This window comes from Anabrus simplex, chromosome 3, assembly GCF_040414725.1.
Source record: "Anabrus simplex isolate iqAnaSimp1 chromosome 3, ASM4041472v1, whole genome shotgun sequence".
In the NCBI taxonomy this organism is placed as follows: Eukaryota; Metazoa; Arthropoda; class Insecta; order Orthoptera; family Tettigoniidae; genus Anabrus; species Anabrus simplex.
In genome coordinates, this window is record NC_090267.1 from 270,734,218 (window position 1) to 270,755,411 (window position 21,194).

Below are 21,194 nucleotides of genomic sequence, written 5' to 3' on the forward strand. Positions count from 1 at the left end.
GTTTTATCATAACATTTTTATTTATTAAATCTGAGAATTTTGAATGCTCTGCTTACTGTACATCCTCAATAAATTGAGATTATCTGCTATCTAGCTGCTTTGGTTCATAGGTAGATTGTGCAAATCATGATCCCAAGCTTGTGATGCACTGGAATGAACTTGTATCAGGGTTGCCAGATATGTATGACGATTATCTGAGCTGCACAGTAATACATTCAGGGATGAATTGGTATGCGTCAGGATGCTCTGCAGTATCACATACATTGCGATTCTTCTGGATAAGGGGGTTGTTAATTTGATGTTGGTCGAGTTATCCAATATTTGATGTGCAGGCAAAAATCATAACACTATTGTGTTGGTTGGCATGTTAAAAATTTTTGATGGCGGATGCTGCATGTACCCAACAATATTAATTTAGGAACCATCCAATGTAGTTCCACTTGTTTGTGGATGGCAGGAAATCAAAATGTCAAAGTTTGTCATGCAGGCCACTCTGATGTCACCACTAGTTCGGTACCTAAGACAGTATTGTTGTTATCATCTAGATGAGTTATGACTGTTGTAATATAGATTTCCTCTACATTTTCAATTTGTTTGTTGATTTTTGTGTTTAATTTGATTAGCAATAAGTTATTTTATGTTAGCTTAAAGAAGAATAAATAGATTATAACAAAAGTAATTCTAGAATGTTGCTTTTTTATTAGTGTGGCTGAAAGTGATAGTGCTGATGCCGAGTCTGGTTTCGAAGAACAGGATCCTGGTGAAATGGGTACTGCTGTGATTCGATTGGTGTCCCGTTTCGTAGATAAGGTGTGCACGGAAGGAAGTGTAAGTGCGGAACATATTCGCAGCTTGCACCAGATGATACCTGGGGTTGTGCATATGCACATAGAAACCTTGGAAGCAGTCCATAGAGAATCAAAGAGATTGCCTCCTATCCAAAAGGTATTGTACCAACTGAAGTTTTTTCTGCATTATACAGTTATATTTAATATGTAAGATAATATATCCTTAAAGACAAGAAGATAGGAAGGGGCAGAAAAGTGTACATAATATCCTTGTACACACGAGCACAGAAATGGTGTCCCGGTATAAACAAAGCATGGTATACCCCCACTTCCACGCTTAACGCATTGCTGCAGGTAGACAGCCCGCTACAAGACTGTTGTGATTGAATGGGCACAGTGGTGGATGTATAGCAATATACACACTGGGCCTTCAGCACTACTCGTTCACTCTCTCCCCTCCTTTTCGGTACTGGAGTGGCCTTCAACACTACCCCTTTACTCCCTCTCCTCCTTTTCTGTACTGGAGTGGGGCACTGTTGATTGTTTACGTTGGGACACCATTTCTGTGTTTGCATGTACTTCCAGTGGTTTTTTTTTTTTTCATAATGTAAAATTAGGTTATGTTTGTAATATAACTGAAATGGATTTTTATTTTTAAATACTTTGCTACAAACTTACTTGATCTACATATTGTCTTTCAAAGTGGTTCCCATATGCTTCTATATGCATTTCCGCCCTCATCCGGTTTTCTAACAACTATTTAATTCCCTTTTCTTTTGGTTGGGTATGTATCCATGTACCCATTGAAAAATACTTGTGGTTACTGTGTTTTTCGTCCTGAAATTTCACTAGATTCATTTGAGTTTCAAGTCTCTCAGACAGTTAAAAAATCACTTCAGACCATTAACTAGACCATAAGGTGGATGAGACTAGAGGACTCACTTCAGTTTCTTGTTGGTATCCACGGTTTTTCTGGCAGTGTGAGTCCTCACATTATGCTGGAGTAGAAAAGCTCAGTTTCCTCCTATTTTCTTCTTGGACCAGATCTTATTCTTCAGTTCTCATGATAAAATGTCTGAGTAATATTTGTATTGGTGGTCGTAGCTTCCTGAAGGAGTTCAAAATGGATAACTCTCCTCCAATCTTAAGAAAATGGTACAGTATTATTTTTCAAGCTGAGATTATCCTTCGTTAGTTTCTTGGAACTAAGAACTGCTTCGATGCCACACTCTTGTTGACTGTTCAGACTTTGAGAATGAAATAGTAGACCTTAGTTTCATCCTTCCATGTCAGTATAACATTCACTGCATTTTTGCAAAGGAAAGCAAACAGATTTTGTTTTTCTTCGAATACAGATTTAAAAAAAAAAAAAAAGCCATTTTTGAGTTGTAGCAGTATGGACCTGAGCTATCAGAGTATGACATTGATTTTTGCTATAACAGCTTTAGGAATGTTCTGGCTTCTTGCAGTTTCCATGTGTTACGTTTTTTAGAGTTTAATAATATGCTGCAAATGTCAGAAAATATATCTTGTTTTTATCTTTCTAGCCGAAGATACTTACTCCTAATATGTTACCTGGTGAAGAGGCTATTATGGAAGGATTACGGGTGTATCTGTTACCTGATGGAAGAGAGGAAGGTACGGGTGGACTTTTGGGAGGTCCACCATTGTTACCTGCTGAAGGGGCAATCTTCCTCACCAACTACCGCATTGTGTTCAAAGGAACTCCTTGTGATCCGTTTGGTATGCCTCATCTCATTATAAATGGAATTGAAAGTTTTTAATGAGAAAAGTTAGAGCTGTATACAATTTTACTCTAGTATACCTTTTTATGTTTTTTTAAGCATTGTTGTGACTTAGATTTCTCCAATTATTTACCTTTTTATGTTTTTTAAGCATTGTTGTGACTTAGATTTCTCCAATTATTTAAGTATTAAAAAAGTTTTAAATTGAGCAGTATGAGATGAAAATAACAAAACTTAATTACAGAAGAGAATTAGACGAATTAGACTTTCTCCTTGAAACATTTAGAATCCTCTGTACCTTTGCAGAGTAACGTTGATTTTCCTTTCAGAGGATCTTAAAAGTTACTAAAATTGCAGAAGAAAAAAAAAAGAAAAAAAAAAAACTGTAAAATTTGGTTCATTGTGGATAAGGAAATTATGTACATACCATAATATGCCCTAATGTCCACACAGGTTTCATATGAAAGGAATGATGTATCAAGTCTAAATCCTTTTTTTTTTTTCTTCTGGTACTATCTCCTCGCAGAAGATTTGAAACCACCGTGAAGTAATTTCTTTTTCTTTTTTGTGTTTCCCATATCAGAGTTGGCATGTTGGGGATATTGAGTCACTGGCAGAGGTACTGCATCATTCTACGGCCATGTTTTCCTATTATTTTGCCTTGTATCAGTTGTATCAGGCTGTGTTTGTCATTTCTGGAGAGGTGACTGAAGTACAGAAGAACCCCATTTTAACTGCCTAGCCAAATCATCATAAGGACAATGTTATTTAAACCCCCTTCTAACGAACCCTGACATAAGGAAAAAGTCCGTTTTTAACCCTCGAAGTGCTATCGTCTCACTACGAGACGATTCGGATCCCGGCTGAAGTGCTATCGTCTCGCAGTGAGACGATTTGTAAAATCGATATAACAACTCCTCAAATCAGTATAACAGTCGATTTCAGGAATATTCTCACTGCGAAATGAAATTCTCTATCTGGTAGGAAGTGTAAGTTGGTCTTTGGTTGGGGAAATAAAGCAGTAAGCGGCGATCTTGTCAGCTGTGAACTGTGCTTTGTTTACGTCTGCTCAAACTGTCCAGTTGGTTCGTGCATTTGAAGATTGTTTGTTAGCTGATTTGTGATTATTGTGTGGCTGATTTACTCTATTTTAATTGGTTTATTTTATTTAGTGATTATTATAATATAAACATGAGTGAACTATGTTGTTCTAGTGCAGTTATAGAAGCTTTGGATGAGCTTGGGAGTGATGAAAGTGAAGACGACATTGGTAATGTAGAAGATTTTCCTGATGATTTATCGTTAGACGACTTTTCTTCTGGAAGTGGGGAAGAATATGACCCTAATTTAGATACCCGTGACTATAGTGATGCGTCAAGTAGTGATGTAGACAATCCAAAAGTGCGGACCGTACCAGGCACATCTAGACCTGATGGCCCACCACAACAGACTCTCTCCAAGTCTTTTTACTTGTGACTTTTTTATTATTCATTGAAGTTGAGGAAGTGGAAGGGATGGTAAATAAACTCCATTGTCATAAGGCAGCAGGAATAGATTAAATTAGACCTGAAATGGTGAGTATAGTGGGAAGGCAGGGATGAAATGGCTGCATAGAGCAGTAAAATTAGCATGGAGTGTTGGTAAGGTACCTTCAGATTGGACAAAAGCAGTAATTGCACCTATCTATAAGCAAGGGAACAGGAAGGATTGCAACAACTATCGAGGTATCTCATTGATTAGTATACCAGGCAAAGTATTCACTGGCATCTTGGAAGGGAAGGTGCGATCAGTCGTTGAGAGCAATTTGGATGAAAACCATTGTGGTTTCAGACCACAGAGAGGCTGTCAGGATCAGATTTTCAGTATGCGCCAGGTAATTGTAAAATGCTACAAGAGGAATAGGGAGTTGTGTTTATATTTCGTAGATCTAGAGAAAGCATATGACAGGGTACCGAGGGAAAAGATGTTCGCCATACTGGGAGACTATGGAATTAAAGGTAGACTATTAAAATCAATCAAAGGCATTTATGTTGACAATTGGGCTTCAGTGAGAATTGATGGTAGAATGAGTTCTTGGTTCAGGGTACTTACAGGGGTTAGACAAGGCTGTAATCTTTCACCTTTGCTGTTCGTAGTTTACATGGATCATCTGCTGAAAGGTATAAAATGGCAGGGAGGGAATCATTTAGGTGGAAATGTAGTAAGCATTTTGGCCTATGCTGATGACTTGGTCTAAATGGCAAACTGTGCCGAAAGCCTGCAGTCTAATATCTTGGAACTTGAAAATAGGTGCAATGAGTTTGGTATTAATTAGCCTCTCGAAGACTAAATTGATGTCAGTAGGTAAGAAATTCAACAGAATTGAATGTCAGATTGGTGATACAAAGCTAGAACAGGTCGAAGGAGAAGGTGGTAGTGTTTCACGTTGGTACCAACAACGTAAGGCAAGCTGATATAAGTACCAACATAGTTGGAGATGTGTGGGATCTGGTAAATGCAGCACGGGTGAAGTTTAAGAAAGCGGAGATTGTTATTAGTGGAATACTGTGTAGGAGGGATACTGACTGGAGGGTGATTGGGGATTTAAATAAGACTATGGAGTGGGTATGTGGGAAACTGGGAGTGAAATTTCTTGATCCTAATGGGTGGGTAGGAGATAGGGATCTGCGCTCAGATGGCCTTCACTTAAACCGCAGTGGTACGTATAAGTTAGGAAATTTGTTTGGAAGGGTAATAGGGAGGTACATTCAGGGAAACAGGGTGGCCTAGGGAGCGGTGTTAAGGGAACAGGGAACTGGAAATCAAGTAGGGATGACATAAAATTGTTAGTGTTGAACTGTAGAAGTTATGTAAAGAAAGGAATAGAATTAAGTAATTTAATAGATATATATTTACCAGATATTGTAATAGGAGTTGAATCGTGGCTGAGAAATGATATAATGGATACAGAAATTTTCTCACGGCACTGGAGTGTGTATGTCTCGAATATTATTACAATATTTTTTAAGTCCACCTGTTCAATACAATACGTCATCTTCAATACGGAACCAAAATGAGAATAGTTACTTGTAACTGGAGTGTGTATCGTAGAGATAGGATAGGAATGGTGGGAGGGGGAGTATTCATTCTGGTGAAAGAAGAATTTGTAAGCTACGAAAAAGTTAAAAATGAGACACATGAAATTCTAGGTGTAAGGCTCATTTCTAAAGATAATAGGCAACTTGATATATTTGGAGCGTACAGACCGGGAAAAGGTAGCACTGACACGGATTCTGAATTATATGATAGGATAGTCGGCTATGTGGGAAACGACATGGAAAGAAATGTGATGGTAGCGGGAGATCTAAATTTAAGTAATAATAATAATAACTTAAATGTTTCCACCTTTTCAATACAATATATTCACAAATTTACAAAATTATACGGTACTAGTTTCGACCCATCTAGGGGTCATCATCAGCCGTATTGGAGCAAAGATCATTTGTGGCGAAATCCTAAGACAATATTATTTTAAAGAATAACAAGTGAAATGAGATGTTATGGTAATAGTTAATAATACAAGGAATATACATAATAAGAGGTTTTTAACAAAGAATAAAGTATAAATGGGGTGTTGTAAAAATTATAATCATGGAAATCAGTAAGTTCTTGTATTGAACTGAAATATGGCTTAGGAAGAGGGCTTAAGGTGGGGCTGAAGGGTGCGGGAGAAAGTGTAATTGTCTTGGAAAAGTACCTTTGATTAAATTTAGGATTGAGTTTAGGTTGGCTGCATTATTGTTTCTGAGGAAAGTGATAAATAGATCGAAGAGTATTACCATAACATCTCATTTCACTTGTTATTCTTTAAAATAATATTGTCTTAGGATTTCGCCACAAATGATCTTTGCTCCAATACGGCTGATGATGACCCCTAGATGGGTCGAAACTAGTACCGTATAATTTTGTAAATTTGTGAATATATTGTATTGAAAAGGTGGAAACATTTAAGTTATTATTATTATTACTTATATATTGTTCAATACGGACCAAAAACATGAAATTCATAACCATCAAAGATCTAAATTTGCCAGAGGTCAATTGGGAAGGATATGCGAACGACAGGAAGCATGAGCAACAAATGGCAAATATGTTAATATGGGAAGGACAGCTGATTCAGAAAGTGATGGAACCAACCAGAGGGAAAAATATCCTGGATGTGGTGTTGATAAAACCAGATGAGCTCTATAGGGAAACTGAAGTAATAGATGGTATTAGTGATCATGAAGCTGTTTTTGTGGTAGTTAAAAATAAATGTGATAGAGAGGAAGGTCCTAAAAGTAGGACTATTAGGCAGTACCATATGGCTGATAAAGCAGGCATGAGGCAGTTTCTAAAAAGTAACTATGATCGGTGGAAAACGGTAAATAAAAATGTAAACAGACTCTGGGATGGGTTTAAAGAAATTGTTGAGGAATGCAAAAACAGGTTTGTACCTTTAAGGGAGGTAAGGAATGGTAAAGACTCACCTTATTATAATAGAGAAATAAAGAGACTAAGAAGGAGGTGCAGACTGGAAAAGCCGGTCTGAGTGGCTCAGACGGTTGAGGCGCTCGCTTTCTGACCCCAACTTGGCAGGTTCGATCCTGGCTCAGTCCGGTGATATTTGAAGGTGCTCAAATACGTCAGCCTCGTGTCAGTAGATTTACTGGCACATAAAAGAACTCCTGCGGGACAAAATTCCGGCACTTCGGCGTCTCCGAACACCGTAAAAGAGTAGTTAGTGGGACGTAAAACAAATAACATTATTATTATCAGACTGGAAAGAAATAGAGTTAGACATGGCTGTGGAAATAAGGAGAAATTGAAGGAACTTACTAGAAAATTGAATCTAGCAAAGAAGGCAGCTAAGGATAACATGATGGCAAGCATAATTGGCAGTCATACAAATTTTAGTGAAAAATGGAAGGGTATGTATAGGTATTTTAAGGAAGAAACAGGTTACAAGAAGGACATTCCAGGAATTATTAATGAACAAGGGGGTGTGTATGCGAGGATGTTCAAAAGGCAGAAGTATTCAGTCAGCAGTATGTCAAGATTGTTGGTTACAAGGAAAATGTCGAGATAGAGGAGGAGACTAAGGCCAATGAAGTATTAAAATTTACATATGATAACAATGACATTTACAATAAGATACAAAAGTTGAAAACTAGAAAAGCAGCTGGAATTGATCAGATTTCTGGGGATATACTAAAGACAATGGGTAGGGATATAGTACCATATCTGAGGTACTTATTTGATTATTGTTTGGTCAGAGGAGCTATACCAGATGAATGGAGAGTTACTATTGTAGCCCCTGTGTATAAAGGAAAGGATGATACACATAAAGCTGAAAATTACAGGCCAGTAAATTTGACATGCGTTGTATGTAAGCTTTGGGAATGCATTCTTTCTGAATATATTAGACATGTTAGTGAAATTAATAACTGGTTCGATAGAAAGCAGTTCGGTTTTAGGAAAGGTTATTCCACTGAAGCTCAACTTGTAGAATTCCAGCAAGATATAGCAGATATCTTGGATTCTGGAGGTCAAATGGACTGTATCGCGATTGACCTGTCTAAAGCATTTGATAGGGTGGGTCATGGGAGACTACTGGCAAAAATGAGTGCAATTGGACTAGACAAAAGAGTGACTGAATGGGTTGCTATATTTCTAGAAATAGATCTCAGAGAATTAGAGTAGGTGAAGCTTTATCTGACCCTGTAATAATTAAGAGGGGAATTCCTCAAGGCAATATTATCAGACCTTTACGCTTTTCTTATATATATATTGCACCCGTCATGCCGGGCTCAGCTCGGCCGGTGAGCGAGGATCTCCAGGGGGTAGATCGTTCACTTATCGGCTGTGCGAAATTTTTAAGTGCAGGGATAGATGATGAACTAGTGGCAAATGAGAGAAAGCTAAATAGGTTTTACACATTTATTATAACTACTGCTCTTCTTAAACTTTACAATAATTTACAAAATCTAGGGATTCCTTTTTTATATGATTTGTCTTCTTTTATGTCGTAATCACTTAGAGACTTCATCGATAAACGGAACAGCAAATGCCTGAATCTGTAAATATAATATTTATATCTTTAGTTGAAAATCAATTAAATAATTAATAATAATTAATTTGAGATGATCTCTCCCATTGATAATTTAATAACTTGAAAATAAACTTCCTTCCTCCATGGATTTAATTTTAACCAAGTTTGAAAATGATCATTTTCACTCCTCTTTGAAAATTAAATAAAAAATTTTCTCCCATCAAATTATGGTTAAATCGTCTTCCTTGACCTCTAAATTAATCAATAAACTCTATTTTATAATTATTTAGTAGTTGATTTTCACATAATAGCTTGGAACTTGACATCATGTCAATCTATGTTTATCCATTAATTGAAATAATTAATTAATTAATTAACTCTTACAATTTTGATTTTGTGAGTTCAATCCACTGACATGGCCTATACTTATTTATGTGTATTCGTTAATTAATACCCTATTCTTCCTTAAAAACGAATAAAATTCACTAAAGGTTTAAATTCAGTCAAATGGTGAACCACTAAAGTTGGCGTAAAATAGGCCAAAAATTCCACGAAACAACGAAGAGCATCATCACAAATATGGATTGAAAAAATTACATTAAGCAAAATACAGACAAATCACACACACTACACTCACACAAAGATACACGGAAATATTATATACATATTTACACGAACGCTAGCCCTTGATTATTACTTTCCATGTTTAGTCAAAGTTAGGAAAAATATTCTCATGATGACACTATCGTGGCGACCTCCTCTCATCAACTTGAAATGTGATAGAGCAATGATTATCACTTTATTAAAGAACTCAGTTATACGACGATGTTCAGAGAAAATTTACGAACAAAAATCATCCAAAAATCATCGACAAAATTGCTCAAACACAGGTCAGAATTAACATTCCGCGCACGCGGTTCATGAGCTACGATATTTATTTTTACTTCTCCACCATAATTGTGGCTCTCGATTAATCTGCACTCACAACGAAGAAATTACGTCAAGTAACATATTTTCTTCTCAAATTGACTCAATAATGGATGCACAGCTCATCTGCTGAACTCAATAATATCCATCTACCAGTCAACTAATTATCACAACACAGCAAATATATAAAAATGTATCGGTCAGATACTGCCATTTCCCAGGCCTAAATTAATATAAATGAGCGCACATCAACCATATTCAATAATAACTAATATTATGCTCATGACCTTAGGTGTTCTTTTACGCGATAATTAAGTCAATTTATTTTTATTATTATTATTATTATTATTATCCCTGGCCACGCATGATCATACGTGCGGAAGCTACTGCACAACAATATTTCAGATGACTCTATTGCACTCGAAATTCAACCATATGTCGCATAATTGAGGAATGAACTCTGACATAATAGAATCCACGAAATTACTGTCCCATTTGATCTCAATTTAAGTCTAAAAATATTCAAATAGTCCTAGTTTAACGTTGAGGTCATATTACATTTATTTCTCCTGCCACAATGAACTCGGGACAGTTGAAACACTTCTCGATGACATTCACTCAAACAAACTAATAGGTTCAAAATACTCGCCCATCCTCAAACTACCTTCACCAAGAAAGAAGAGGTGGGAAAATTCTAACTAATAGAAAATTTTCTAAACAAATAAGTAGAGGCTATATCATTACAATTACATTTACAGATAGAAAGAAAGAATAACAATGTTTAAATATTACTTGGTGGTGACTGTCGGTTGTAGAACTCGGGCTGATGACCTAGTGCATTACCACATTACGCACCATCGATCCTGGTCACGCCCGTCTGGACTGCCTTACATTTTACTCGTACATTGGGGACATGCTGGCGCGCTGGAAATCACACCATTCACCTCGTAAGAAGACAGGCATCCTGACTTGAACTCGAACCAGTGATCTCTTCTGTGGAAGTTCTTGTGAAAGCTGAAACTGAAAATTACGTCTGAGACAAGTCCAAAACACACACCGCTGTTTGATAAGATGGAAAAGTAACTTATCTTTTAAGATCTGTTGAATTGTAGGTGGAATCCGTAAATATCTGAACTGCTGTTGCAACAAGTTGTAGGCTCTGAATAAGACGAAGTTCCTCAGTAAGCGAAGTGCGTCTTCTCCCGTCCGTAGTTGAAGCTAGAGTAATTCTCCACACGTCGCGTTCAGAGGTAGAAATTTCCGAGTAAAGTTTCCTTAGGAAAATCCATAATTTACCGTCTTAAGACAGGGGTGCGTCTTTTCCTTATAAGCGATTGGTTAATTTATTAACTTCGCACCAAATTAATCGCTTGATTGGCTGCCATAGTCAGACGTCGTGCACCTTCACTAATATCGATTGAGCACTTGACACACATTCTGCCTGGTCACGTGTCATTCACGGCTGATTTGAAGGTTATTTGGCTAGCTGTATCTGCGCTCTCCCCTCGTTCGCCCTTGGTTGGAATTCCCGGACACCTGGTGCTTAGCTCAGCCGACTCGATGTGTTAAAATTCCCTTCCTGGTTCACGAAATAATGTTCCAACACACAGTAGAAATAAAATATTCTCCAATAAATGATTTTTACCACTTTTGAAGGGGACAATATATATATATATATATAAATGATATGAGTAAAGGAGTGGTATCGGAGGTAAGGCTTTTTGCAGATGATGTTATTCTGTATAGGGTAATAAATAATTTACAAAATTCTGAGCAACTGCAACGTGACCTCGAAAATGTTGTGAGATGGACAGCAGTAAATGGTATGTTGATAAACGGGGTTAAAAGTCAGGTTGTGAGTTTCACAAATAGAAAAAGTCCTCTCAGTTTTAATTACTGCGTTGATGGGGTGAAAGTTCCTGTTGGGGATCATTGTAAGTGTCTAGGTGTTAATATAAGGAAAGACCTTCATTGGGGTAATCACATAAATGGGATTGTAAATAAAGGGTACAGATCTCTGCACATGGTTATGAGGATATTTTGATGTTGTAGTAAGGATGTAAAGGAGAGGGCATATAAGTCTCTGGTAAGACCCCAACTCGAGTATGGTTCCAGTGTATGGGACTCTCACCAGGATTACCTGATTCAAGAATTGGAAAAAATCAAAAGAAAAGCAGCTCGATTTGTTCTGGGTGATTTCCAACAAGAGAGTAGCGTTACAAAAAAGTTGCAAAGTTTGGGTTGGGAAGAATTGAGAGAAAGAAGAAGAGCTGCTCGACTAAGTGGTATGTTCCCAGCTGTCAGCGGAGAGGTGGCGTGGAATGACATTAGTAGACGAATAAGTTTGAGTGGCGTTTATAAAAGTAGGAAAGATCACAATATGAAGATGAAGTTGGATTTCAAGAGGACAAACTGGGTCAAATATTCATTTATAGGAAGGGGAGTTAGGGATTGGAATAACTTACCAAGGGAGACGTTCAATAAATTTCCAATTTCTTTGAAATCATTTAGGAAAAGGCTAGGAAAACAACAGGTAGGGAATCTGGCACCTGGACGACTGCCCTAAATGCAGATCAGTATTGATTGATTGATTGATTGATTGATTGATTGATTGATTGATTGATTGATTGATTGATAATTTCAAGTATTTAGGTTGTGTGTTCTCCCAGGATGGTAATATAGTAAGTGAGATTGAATCAAGGTGTAGTAAAGCTAATGGGGTGAGCTCGCAGTTGCGATCAGCAGTATTCTGTAAGAAGGAAGTCAGCTCCCAGACGAAACTATCTTTACATCGGTCTGTTTTCAGACCAACTTTGCTTTACAGGAGCGAAAGCTAGGTGGACTCAAGATATCTTATTCATAAGTTAGAAGTAACAGACATAAAAGTATAGCGAGAATGATCGCTGGTACAAACAGGTGGGAACAATGGCAGGAGGGTACTCGGAATGAGGAGATAAAGGCCAATTTAGGAATGAACTCGATGGATGAAGCTGTATGCTGGTGGGGTCATGTGAGGCGAATAGAGGAGAATAGGTTACCTAGGAGAATAATGGACTCTGCTATGGAGGGTAAGAGAAGTAGAGGGAGACCAAGACGACGATGGTTAGACTCGGTTTCTAACAATTTAAAGATAAGAGGTATAGAATTAAATGTGGCCGCAACACTAGTTGCAAATCGAGGATTGTGGCGACGTTTAGTAAATTCTCAGAGGCTTGCAGACTGAACGCTGAAATGCATAACAGTCTATAATGATAATGTGTGTGTGTATGTATGTATGTATGTATGTATGTATGTAGTTTCTATTATTATATATTATTATGCGTGCAATGTAATTTGACACATTTTGTATATCTTGCAATTTAATTTCAGATAATGTAGTGCTTGTTACCAACCTCAAAAATTGGAATATTTTTTAAGTTTTTAAAAAAGTATGTCTTATCATCCATTATACTTTTACTGCAAACTTGTAAGTAAAACATACTACTATTACCTTATTCTCTAATTCTTACTCAACAAATTGATATATAATATGCCATATGTAGTTACAAATTTGTATTTATTATAATTTTTAAAATAATAATCTGCACGCTGCCTTAAGAATGCTCAGCACTTCCAAAAAAAGAATCTGAGGCGTCTACCTCGGTGGCAAGTGGTACACTAAAATACGTTATTGTCAAGCACTAAATATTAAATTAACAAGAGAATAAAATTTTCCTATATTACAATACTACACAATTTACGCTTACAAGTTTTTCTATTAAACACACAGCTCATCCTTAATAAATTTATATTGTTTACAAAATTCTACTTATAATATCTCCTGTACTACTTACAAATATAGTCAACTGATATACAGTATGTGGAATCACTTCAAATGATACTGTACAACTGGTATGAGATCAAAATTTACATTGCATTTATTTACTTTTTTTTTCTTTACCCATTCTGGAACCTAAATAGCATAACGACCTGCTTCGTCTTAACCAGAGCCCCTTTTGCCACCTTTTTTCAGGGTTTCTGAAGGGCCTTCACAGCTTCCGTAGCAGTCACAGTGCCCTCGAAGTCCCCACTGTACTTCACCCCTACAGGCAGTCCCCTACTTTGGCTGTCCAAACTCCTTAGACCAGGGGATGGAATTAATTTATTCACACTTTTTTTTATTTACATTAAACTGCACTGGTCGAATGCCCTCTAACATTTCATTTATTTTCTCTGTTGCTGTTTATTCTCTTCTTGAATATCTGTACAGATTTTGGAAAAGGATCAAACACTCCCCCTGGTAAACTGTTCCACTCCTTCACACCCTTCCCAATGAATGAAAATTTACCCCAATCGCTTCTGCTAAAATTCCTTCTAATTTTATATTTGTGGTCAGTCCTGCCGATATAATTATTTTCCAACTGATGCCTCTCACGGATATCTCTCCATGCTGCTTCTCCTGTATAGGCTCTATATAATCCTGTAAGTCTAGTTTTCTCCCTTCTCTTACTTAATGTTTCCCACCCTAGTTCCTTTAACGTTTCTGATACACTACTCTTTCTCCTGAAATCCTCTGTTACAAATCTTGCTGCTTTACTCTGCACACTATCTATTTCTTTTATTAGGTATTGTTGGTGAGGATCCCAAACACTGTTTGCATACTCCAATAATGGACGAACCATACTTAAGTAAATTTTCTCTTTTAATATTTTGTTGCATCCTTTATGTATCCTCATTATGACATGTAACGATCTGTATGCTTTCCCAACAATGTCATCAACATGACCCTTCCAGTGCAAATTACTTTCAAATCTCAGACCTAAGTTTTTGCACTTGCCATCTTTTGGGATAACTACCCCATCCAAAATATATTCAAATTCATTTTTAAAACTCCTGTTTGTAAATATTGTAACAGTTGATTTGCCTCCATTAACCATCATATTATTCTCTTCAACCCATTGTTGGATACTCTCAAGGTCCCTTTCTAATTCTGAACAATCCTCAATGGTATTTATTTCCCTATAAAATATTATGTCATCTGCATACAACCTTATTTTTGTTGTTATATTATTCCCTAAATCATTTACGTATATTAAGAAAAGTAACGGACCGATTATACTACCCTGGCAATTCCCTTCCAAACTTTCTCTTCCTGCGATACGTTATTTCCTACTTTGACTTTCTGAACCCTTGAATTTAGAAATGTTTTTACCCGACGTGTAACCCTTACGTCCAATCCTATTCCCTCCAATTTCTTTAATAATATTCCATGTTCCACTCTATCACAGGCTTTGGAAAGATCTATGGCTATGCAATCTAACTCGCCTCCTGAATCGAACTGATCTGATATGTCCTGCTGAAATCCCACCAGTTGTGCCTTACAAGAAAATTTCATTCTAAATCCATACTGGCTCCTCATGAACCAATTTTTATCATCACATATCCCTCTGATGTACTTTGATATTAAACTCTCCAGTATTTTACAAACTATGCTGGTCAGGCTGATTGGTCTGTAGTTCTCTGGTTTCCTTTTTATCACCCTTTCATTTATAAATTGGTATTATAGATTCCTTCCATTCCTTTGGTATTACACTATTATTTATGACATAGTCAAAGAGAAATTTTAAATAAGGCACTATGTACCACTCCATTGTCTTTAACACCTCCCCAGTAATTTAATCACTTCCTGCTCTTTTCCTTGCTGAACAGTTGGATTTCTCTGAAAATATCTTCATTTGTGAATGAGAAGCTGCTTGTTTCCCTCTGTATCTTCTGTTTCAGTTTCCAGCTCCTGACAATCATCTACTGAATCTCTGAATTCCCTACTAAAGAGGTTTGCTTTCTCAGTATCTGTTAAATAGTGTTCACCCCCTTCTCCCACCATTGTAGGAATTTGGATTCCTGTTCCTTTTTGATTCTTGATGCATGAATACAGCTTTGTCCATTTCCCTTTGTGGTCATTACGCTCTTGAAGAATGCCATTCGTATAATTCTCTTGCTTCCTTTTTCACTCTGTTCAGTTCCCTCATTAGCTGTTTTCTACTTTCTCTACTCTCCCTACCCTCTTTGATTTTCCTGTTTACTATTCTACATTTTCTTTTTAATTTTTTTATTTCCCTTGTATAATAAGCAGGGTCTGAGGTCATTTTACCCTTCTTAACAGGCACAAATCTCTTCTCTCCTTCCCAAATGATTCCTTTAAATTTAGCCCAAAGTGTATCCACATTACTCCCTTCACTTATCCAACAACTGAATTGTGATTTAAGGTAAGTCCCAAATTCATCAACTTTAGTTTTTCTGTCCAATTTCTTGTCTTGTGTGACCCTCTTAAGCTTTTTTGGTACCAGTCCTACATCCATTATTACAGCCTTATGGTCACCTATTCCTTCATTTGCCTAGTTTTATCAACAATTTCCCATGGTTTAACCAAGAATACATCTAGTAAGTTATTGAGACGAGTCAGTTCTTGTACTGCTTGTGTAAATCTTCCCTCCCAAATTAACTTATTTGCCAGTTTCTGTTCATGGGCTTCACTTGGAGGTCCATTCCATTCAACTTCAGGCAAGTTTAGATTCAGGCAAGTTTAGATCTCCCCCAATTATTACCATATAATTATTATTGTTTTTATAAGTACTGGTATATATTATTTTTTCAAATATTTCCATGTCTCTTTCCTCTCTTCCAGGCCTGTATGTTCCTATATTTCCCACCTCCTTCATATTATCACATACTAATTTTATCCCTAATATTTCATCCCTTTCATCGGTAAACCATTCATGTGAACAATAAGTTTCCTTCACCAGAATAAACACCCCCTCTCCCTTTTTATCTCCTCGGTCTCTACGATAGACTGTGTGCCCTTCTGGAAATACTTCTCTGTTACCCACCCCTTCTCTCAACCATGATTCCACTCCTATCACCACATCAGTCTCAGAAGATTCCATCAATGTACCGAATTTTATTTGTTAATTTACTACACTCGGACAGTTTACCAAGAGCAATTTCAGACCCCATTCCTCCCTAAAAATTGACTGTTGCAATTGGGTAACTTGAAATTCCTTACTTTCCTGAGTTTCATTTTCTAGTTGGCTGAGCCAGCTTGAAGTACGGCTGGCTCTCTCTACTAGTTTTCCTGGTCAGTATTATAACTCAAGGGAGTTGCCTTTTTTACAGTACATATCTTAAGATTAATAAAATCGTGAATAATATTTGCTATCTTTCGTTTACCTGAATTGTTTAGATGAAGGCCATGCTTTGTGTAACAGCGTCTCTCGAAACTGCTGCTATCAATTACCTGTGTATTACGAAAATGTTTAAAAATTTTAACCATATCTGTATTAACTTTGTCCACTTCAGTGTTCACACGCGAGTCTCTAATCAAATCATGCGTATGGGGCACGTTCACTACAAAGATGTTAGTGTGATTCAGCTTACCTAGTGTACACTTAAGTTCAGAAATGACATTCTTAGCGTCGTCGTGAGCTACGTCATTCGTTCCGCCAATGATCACTACTGCATCAAGACTTCCGAGATTTCTTGCCGTTTAAGAGTGAAACCATCAGCACTTGGAGGGTTAAGGAATATATTTCCCATAAATTACCATCACACATCCCTTTGTAACGAAAATTTGCGATAAGATACTTCTTTCTAAACTTGCTTGAAATGTTAATTAACTTCCATTTTCACATATGTAATCTCGGTCTGAAGTTAACGTGATAAATTAAAGCGCTCCTTTAGCGATGTGTGGAACCATGATAAATTGGCGCAGCCTTTGGAAATCACTGTTATCGGCAAGCAGCAGTCACTGTCATGCTAGATGCCATTGGTTAGTCATGTCCACTGAACTGTAGGCAGTACTGGAATGATGGCTGTATGAGAGCGAAGTGTGGTTTCTGGTGAGACTAGCTGTACAGCCTAGAGGCATGACTGACGTACGCATACATGCCGTGAGGCACAAGTAACTTCACGAAACATAAACATTTAGGTGGAAGGTCTGTTGCGAATTTCACGTGATTTACAGTCAGAGATATATTTCCGAAGACTAAAAGCAATTAGAAACTGAAAAGGCTATGGATATTGAAGAAAATGAAAATGTATTCTAGAAAAAAATACAGAATAAATAGTAAGTCCATGGAATGTTACGCTGCCTGAACTGTCATCGATAGACCCCAAGTGTAAGTGTACAAAATGTAGAGCTGTTCAAGCTCTACAAAAATGTCTGCGAGGGCATATACTTATTTCCAACCATTTGATCTTTAGAGCAATTTTAGTTCATAGTCAGTGGTAAAAGAAAAAACTTTTCAAATAAATGAATAAATAAATAAATAAAGAAATGAAGATTTTTCCCAAATTTTACATCCAAATACAGTGTCTAATACCCTCTAGGACTAATTAAGAATTAAAATAATCTTTAAAGTACATAATTATCATGAACTGTTGCGGGAGTTAGGACCGTTTTAGTCGGGGTGGGTCGCTATATCTATAAAAATGACTGTCATATTGTACATCAAACGTGTGATATTTCTACAGTCATATTTTTCAGTATCTGCGATAACGGCAGTCAATGATGATGATAATAATAATAATAATAATAATAATAATAATAATAATAATAATAATAATAATAATAATACATTTAAAAATATATGAGTAATCCCATAATGATGTCCAGTCATTATCTGAAAAAAAGGAGAATCTTCACTAACGATAGTCAAATAGTCATGTCTCCAGTGAGGTCAGCTGTTGTATCCTATGGCTCCAGCGCTGTTACACTGGCTAGGCATTTCCATCTTGCATCACCAATCACAGCTTAGGAATCACACAGAGCATGCAGACTGAAGAATATCTGCAGCTTCATTCATGTTTGTGTTCCTGTGTTGCAAGTTGTGCTATGAGTTACATTGTGTCTGTGATAATTGTTGTACTGTGAGTTACGGCGGACTACGTTCATTATGGCTGCTAAACTTAAAATGCTGACTCTTCGACAAAAGATCGACATCATTAGTGATGTTGAAAGGGTAGCCAAGTACCTTTGTCACAGATGGGAAAAAATATGACTTGGCATCATAAAGCAGAAGGAAGCAATTTTGACCGCGGAAGTGGAGTACGGTTCTGGGGCAAAAATGCGGAAGAATGTGCGTTCTTCGCTGTACGAGGAACTTGAAAATATTTTAATGAAATGGTTCATGGGAAAAAGGAGCGAGAACGCTCCAATTGCATAAAACTATTTTCATGTTTTTTACCCATATTGAACTTGCTACTAATAGTTTACAATTCTTGTTTTATTTTCCACCTAATAGAGTACATAAAAATCTTTGTCTCTAGGACATTTTTTTACGATACAAACGTTAACAGGGACATGGTTCCCCCTCCCCTGCCCGAACGGCTGCATTACGAATTGCCTTTCTTGAAAGTTGGCATCTCTGCATCCGTATTATTGGTAATCTCTACTGGAACCAGAGTGCTGGCAGAAGAGTTGATGGTTGCGTCTCAGAAGAAGTCCCAGTTATGAAAGAAATTCGCCAAGGCTGTATTCTTTCACCCCTGCTTTTCAACATCTATTCAGAAATTTTTTTTCGAGATGCTCATTACGGAAAGACTCAAGGAGTGTTGGTTAATGGTTTCATCATAAATAACATTAAGTATGCCGATGACACTGCTACTCGCAACCAATCTCCAGGATCTACGGGAACTATTCAATACTGTCATGGGCTTGAGACTTTGTAAAGAAGACCAAGTGGATGGTTATAAGCAGGAAAGATAATGGAATTCGAGGTAATCTCACAGCAGCAAAGGACCAGATCACAAGAGTGGCAACATTTAAATACCTGGGATGTCACATCTGTGATGACTGGGACCTTGCTCATGAGATCCAATGCAGAATTGAACAGGCCAGAACTTCTTTCCAGAGACTTAGGAAACAAGCCATGACCTTCCCATTTCACTACAGACACAACTACTCCGGTGCTACGTTTTCAGCATTCTGTTATATGGTATTCAGGCATGGACACTAACTAAGACCATGTGCAAGAAGTTGCAAGCATTTGAAATGTGGACGTAGCAAAGGATGCTGAGGATACCTCGGGCAGCTAAAATGACCAGTACAGAAGTTTTGCACCGTATGAACAAAGAACCAGAAATTCTCACTACCATCAGGAGAAGGAAGCTAGAATACTTTGGTCATAAGATGCAGAACAGTAAATACCACCTTCTGCAAGTAATACTCTAACGGAAAATCAATGGAAAACGTGGTCCGGGGAGAAGTAGAACATTGTGGCTCGGCAACTTGATCCAGTGGTTTGGGGTGACAAAACTTACTCTGTTCGGAATAGCTGTGAACAAACAACAGATTATGCTACTGATCGCCAGTGTTCTGCGAGGACATGGCACATGAAGAAGAAGAATACAATTTCAAAAGAAATAGTGCTAAACAAAGGAAAACAGTAGGGAATAGGTATACCACCATGCTAAATTTCACTACATTTTCTGTCACTTTATTGCCAACTCAATAAAAATGTTTCTGCATATTCCGTATAACAATACCGTAGTTAAAATCCGTTCATAGAACGCAAGAAAATATTTAACTTCTAGTTTGCAAAACTGCACCCTACGTATCTGGCTGTTTGACAGTCGTGGTAAGGGCCACAGTCTGTTTAATAACTGTTGAGTGTTTGTGGCATCATTCACATATTCGTACCTGAGAAGCAAAATGTCTTGTGTCCATTTTGTTAATTTTACAATATAAGCTAAAAACAGTAACTGGCTACACATTTATGCCAGTTGCTCGTTATACTAGTGCAGTTGATTTGTAAATGTGTTTTATATATATTTATCCCGCACATCATATAATTATGTAGATGTGAAATAAATTCATATTCATACATTCCAATCTAAAATTTCTTGGGTAAACCGTGAAAATTGACTTATGCCTTTTTTCGTCGTAATTCCTTATAACACTTCTGGATGCTGTAAAAGTAAATTAAAATGTAAATAACTGTGTGTAATGTCCTGTTCTGTAGCTAAGTGAAGAGGAAAAACATAATGTAGAACAAACAAAATGTTATAATTATCACATAGACAGTTTTCACAAATTTTTTTTTTTACACATAAATTTTGTCACTGAACTTCTGTGTGAGATACTTATTGTAAATTACTTTTTCTCGAATTAAATGTTCTCCAGAGAATTTCAATTTTATCTGGAGAAGTATCACTCATTGATAGGATATTCTTATTCTTCTTCTCCATGAGGGAGCTCGCTGTAAAATGCACTGTACTGCCGTGTAATCCACTGAGTTAACGTTTGCAGGTCTGTGTATTTTGCTGAACTAATGGGTTTGGGTCCGCTTCGTACGGTCAGAATTTCGTTTTGTAACAGGAGAGCATTTCTATGATGTTTTCTGATACCAATTTCTTGAAAACAGGTGTCATTGAAGTATGTCTTGTAGGTAATAATTCCAGGTTTGTTAGCTGAAACTTTGAAGTCGTACAACTTTTGAGATTAGGAATATTTCACCAGTAGTAGATTTCTTACGATTTGTGAAAGGGGATCCAGATGTTTCAGTTAAAGATGTGAAATTTTTAGAATCACTACATTGCATTTCAAGGACTACTAGCAGCTTCTTTACCAGGCATGTTCTAATGAACTGAGCCCAATCACGTGGTATAGCTAGAACTAGACACCTTCCA

The 21,194-nt window shown here is 37.0% G+C and overlaps 1 protein-coding gene across 1 annotated transcript in view; it reads left to right on the top strand.

The window, feature by feature from the left end:
• The window catches only part of Sbf (SET domain binding factor), an 851,001-nt gene that overhangs the window by 351,355 nt on the left and 478,452 nt on the right, over nt 1-21,194 (top strand). The window contains exons 16-17 of the mRNA XM_067143032.2: nt 705-945; nt 2,336-2,531. Coding sequence (XP_066999133.1) covers nt 705-945; nt 2,336-2,531 — 437 coding nt within the window. The remainder of the gene's footprint in view (nt 1-704; nt 946-2,335; nt 2,532-21,194) is intronic.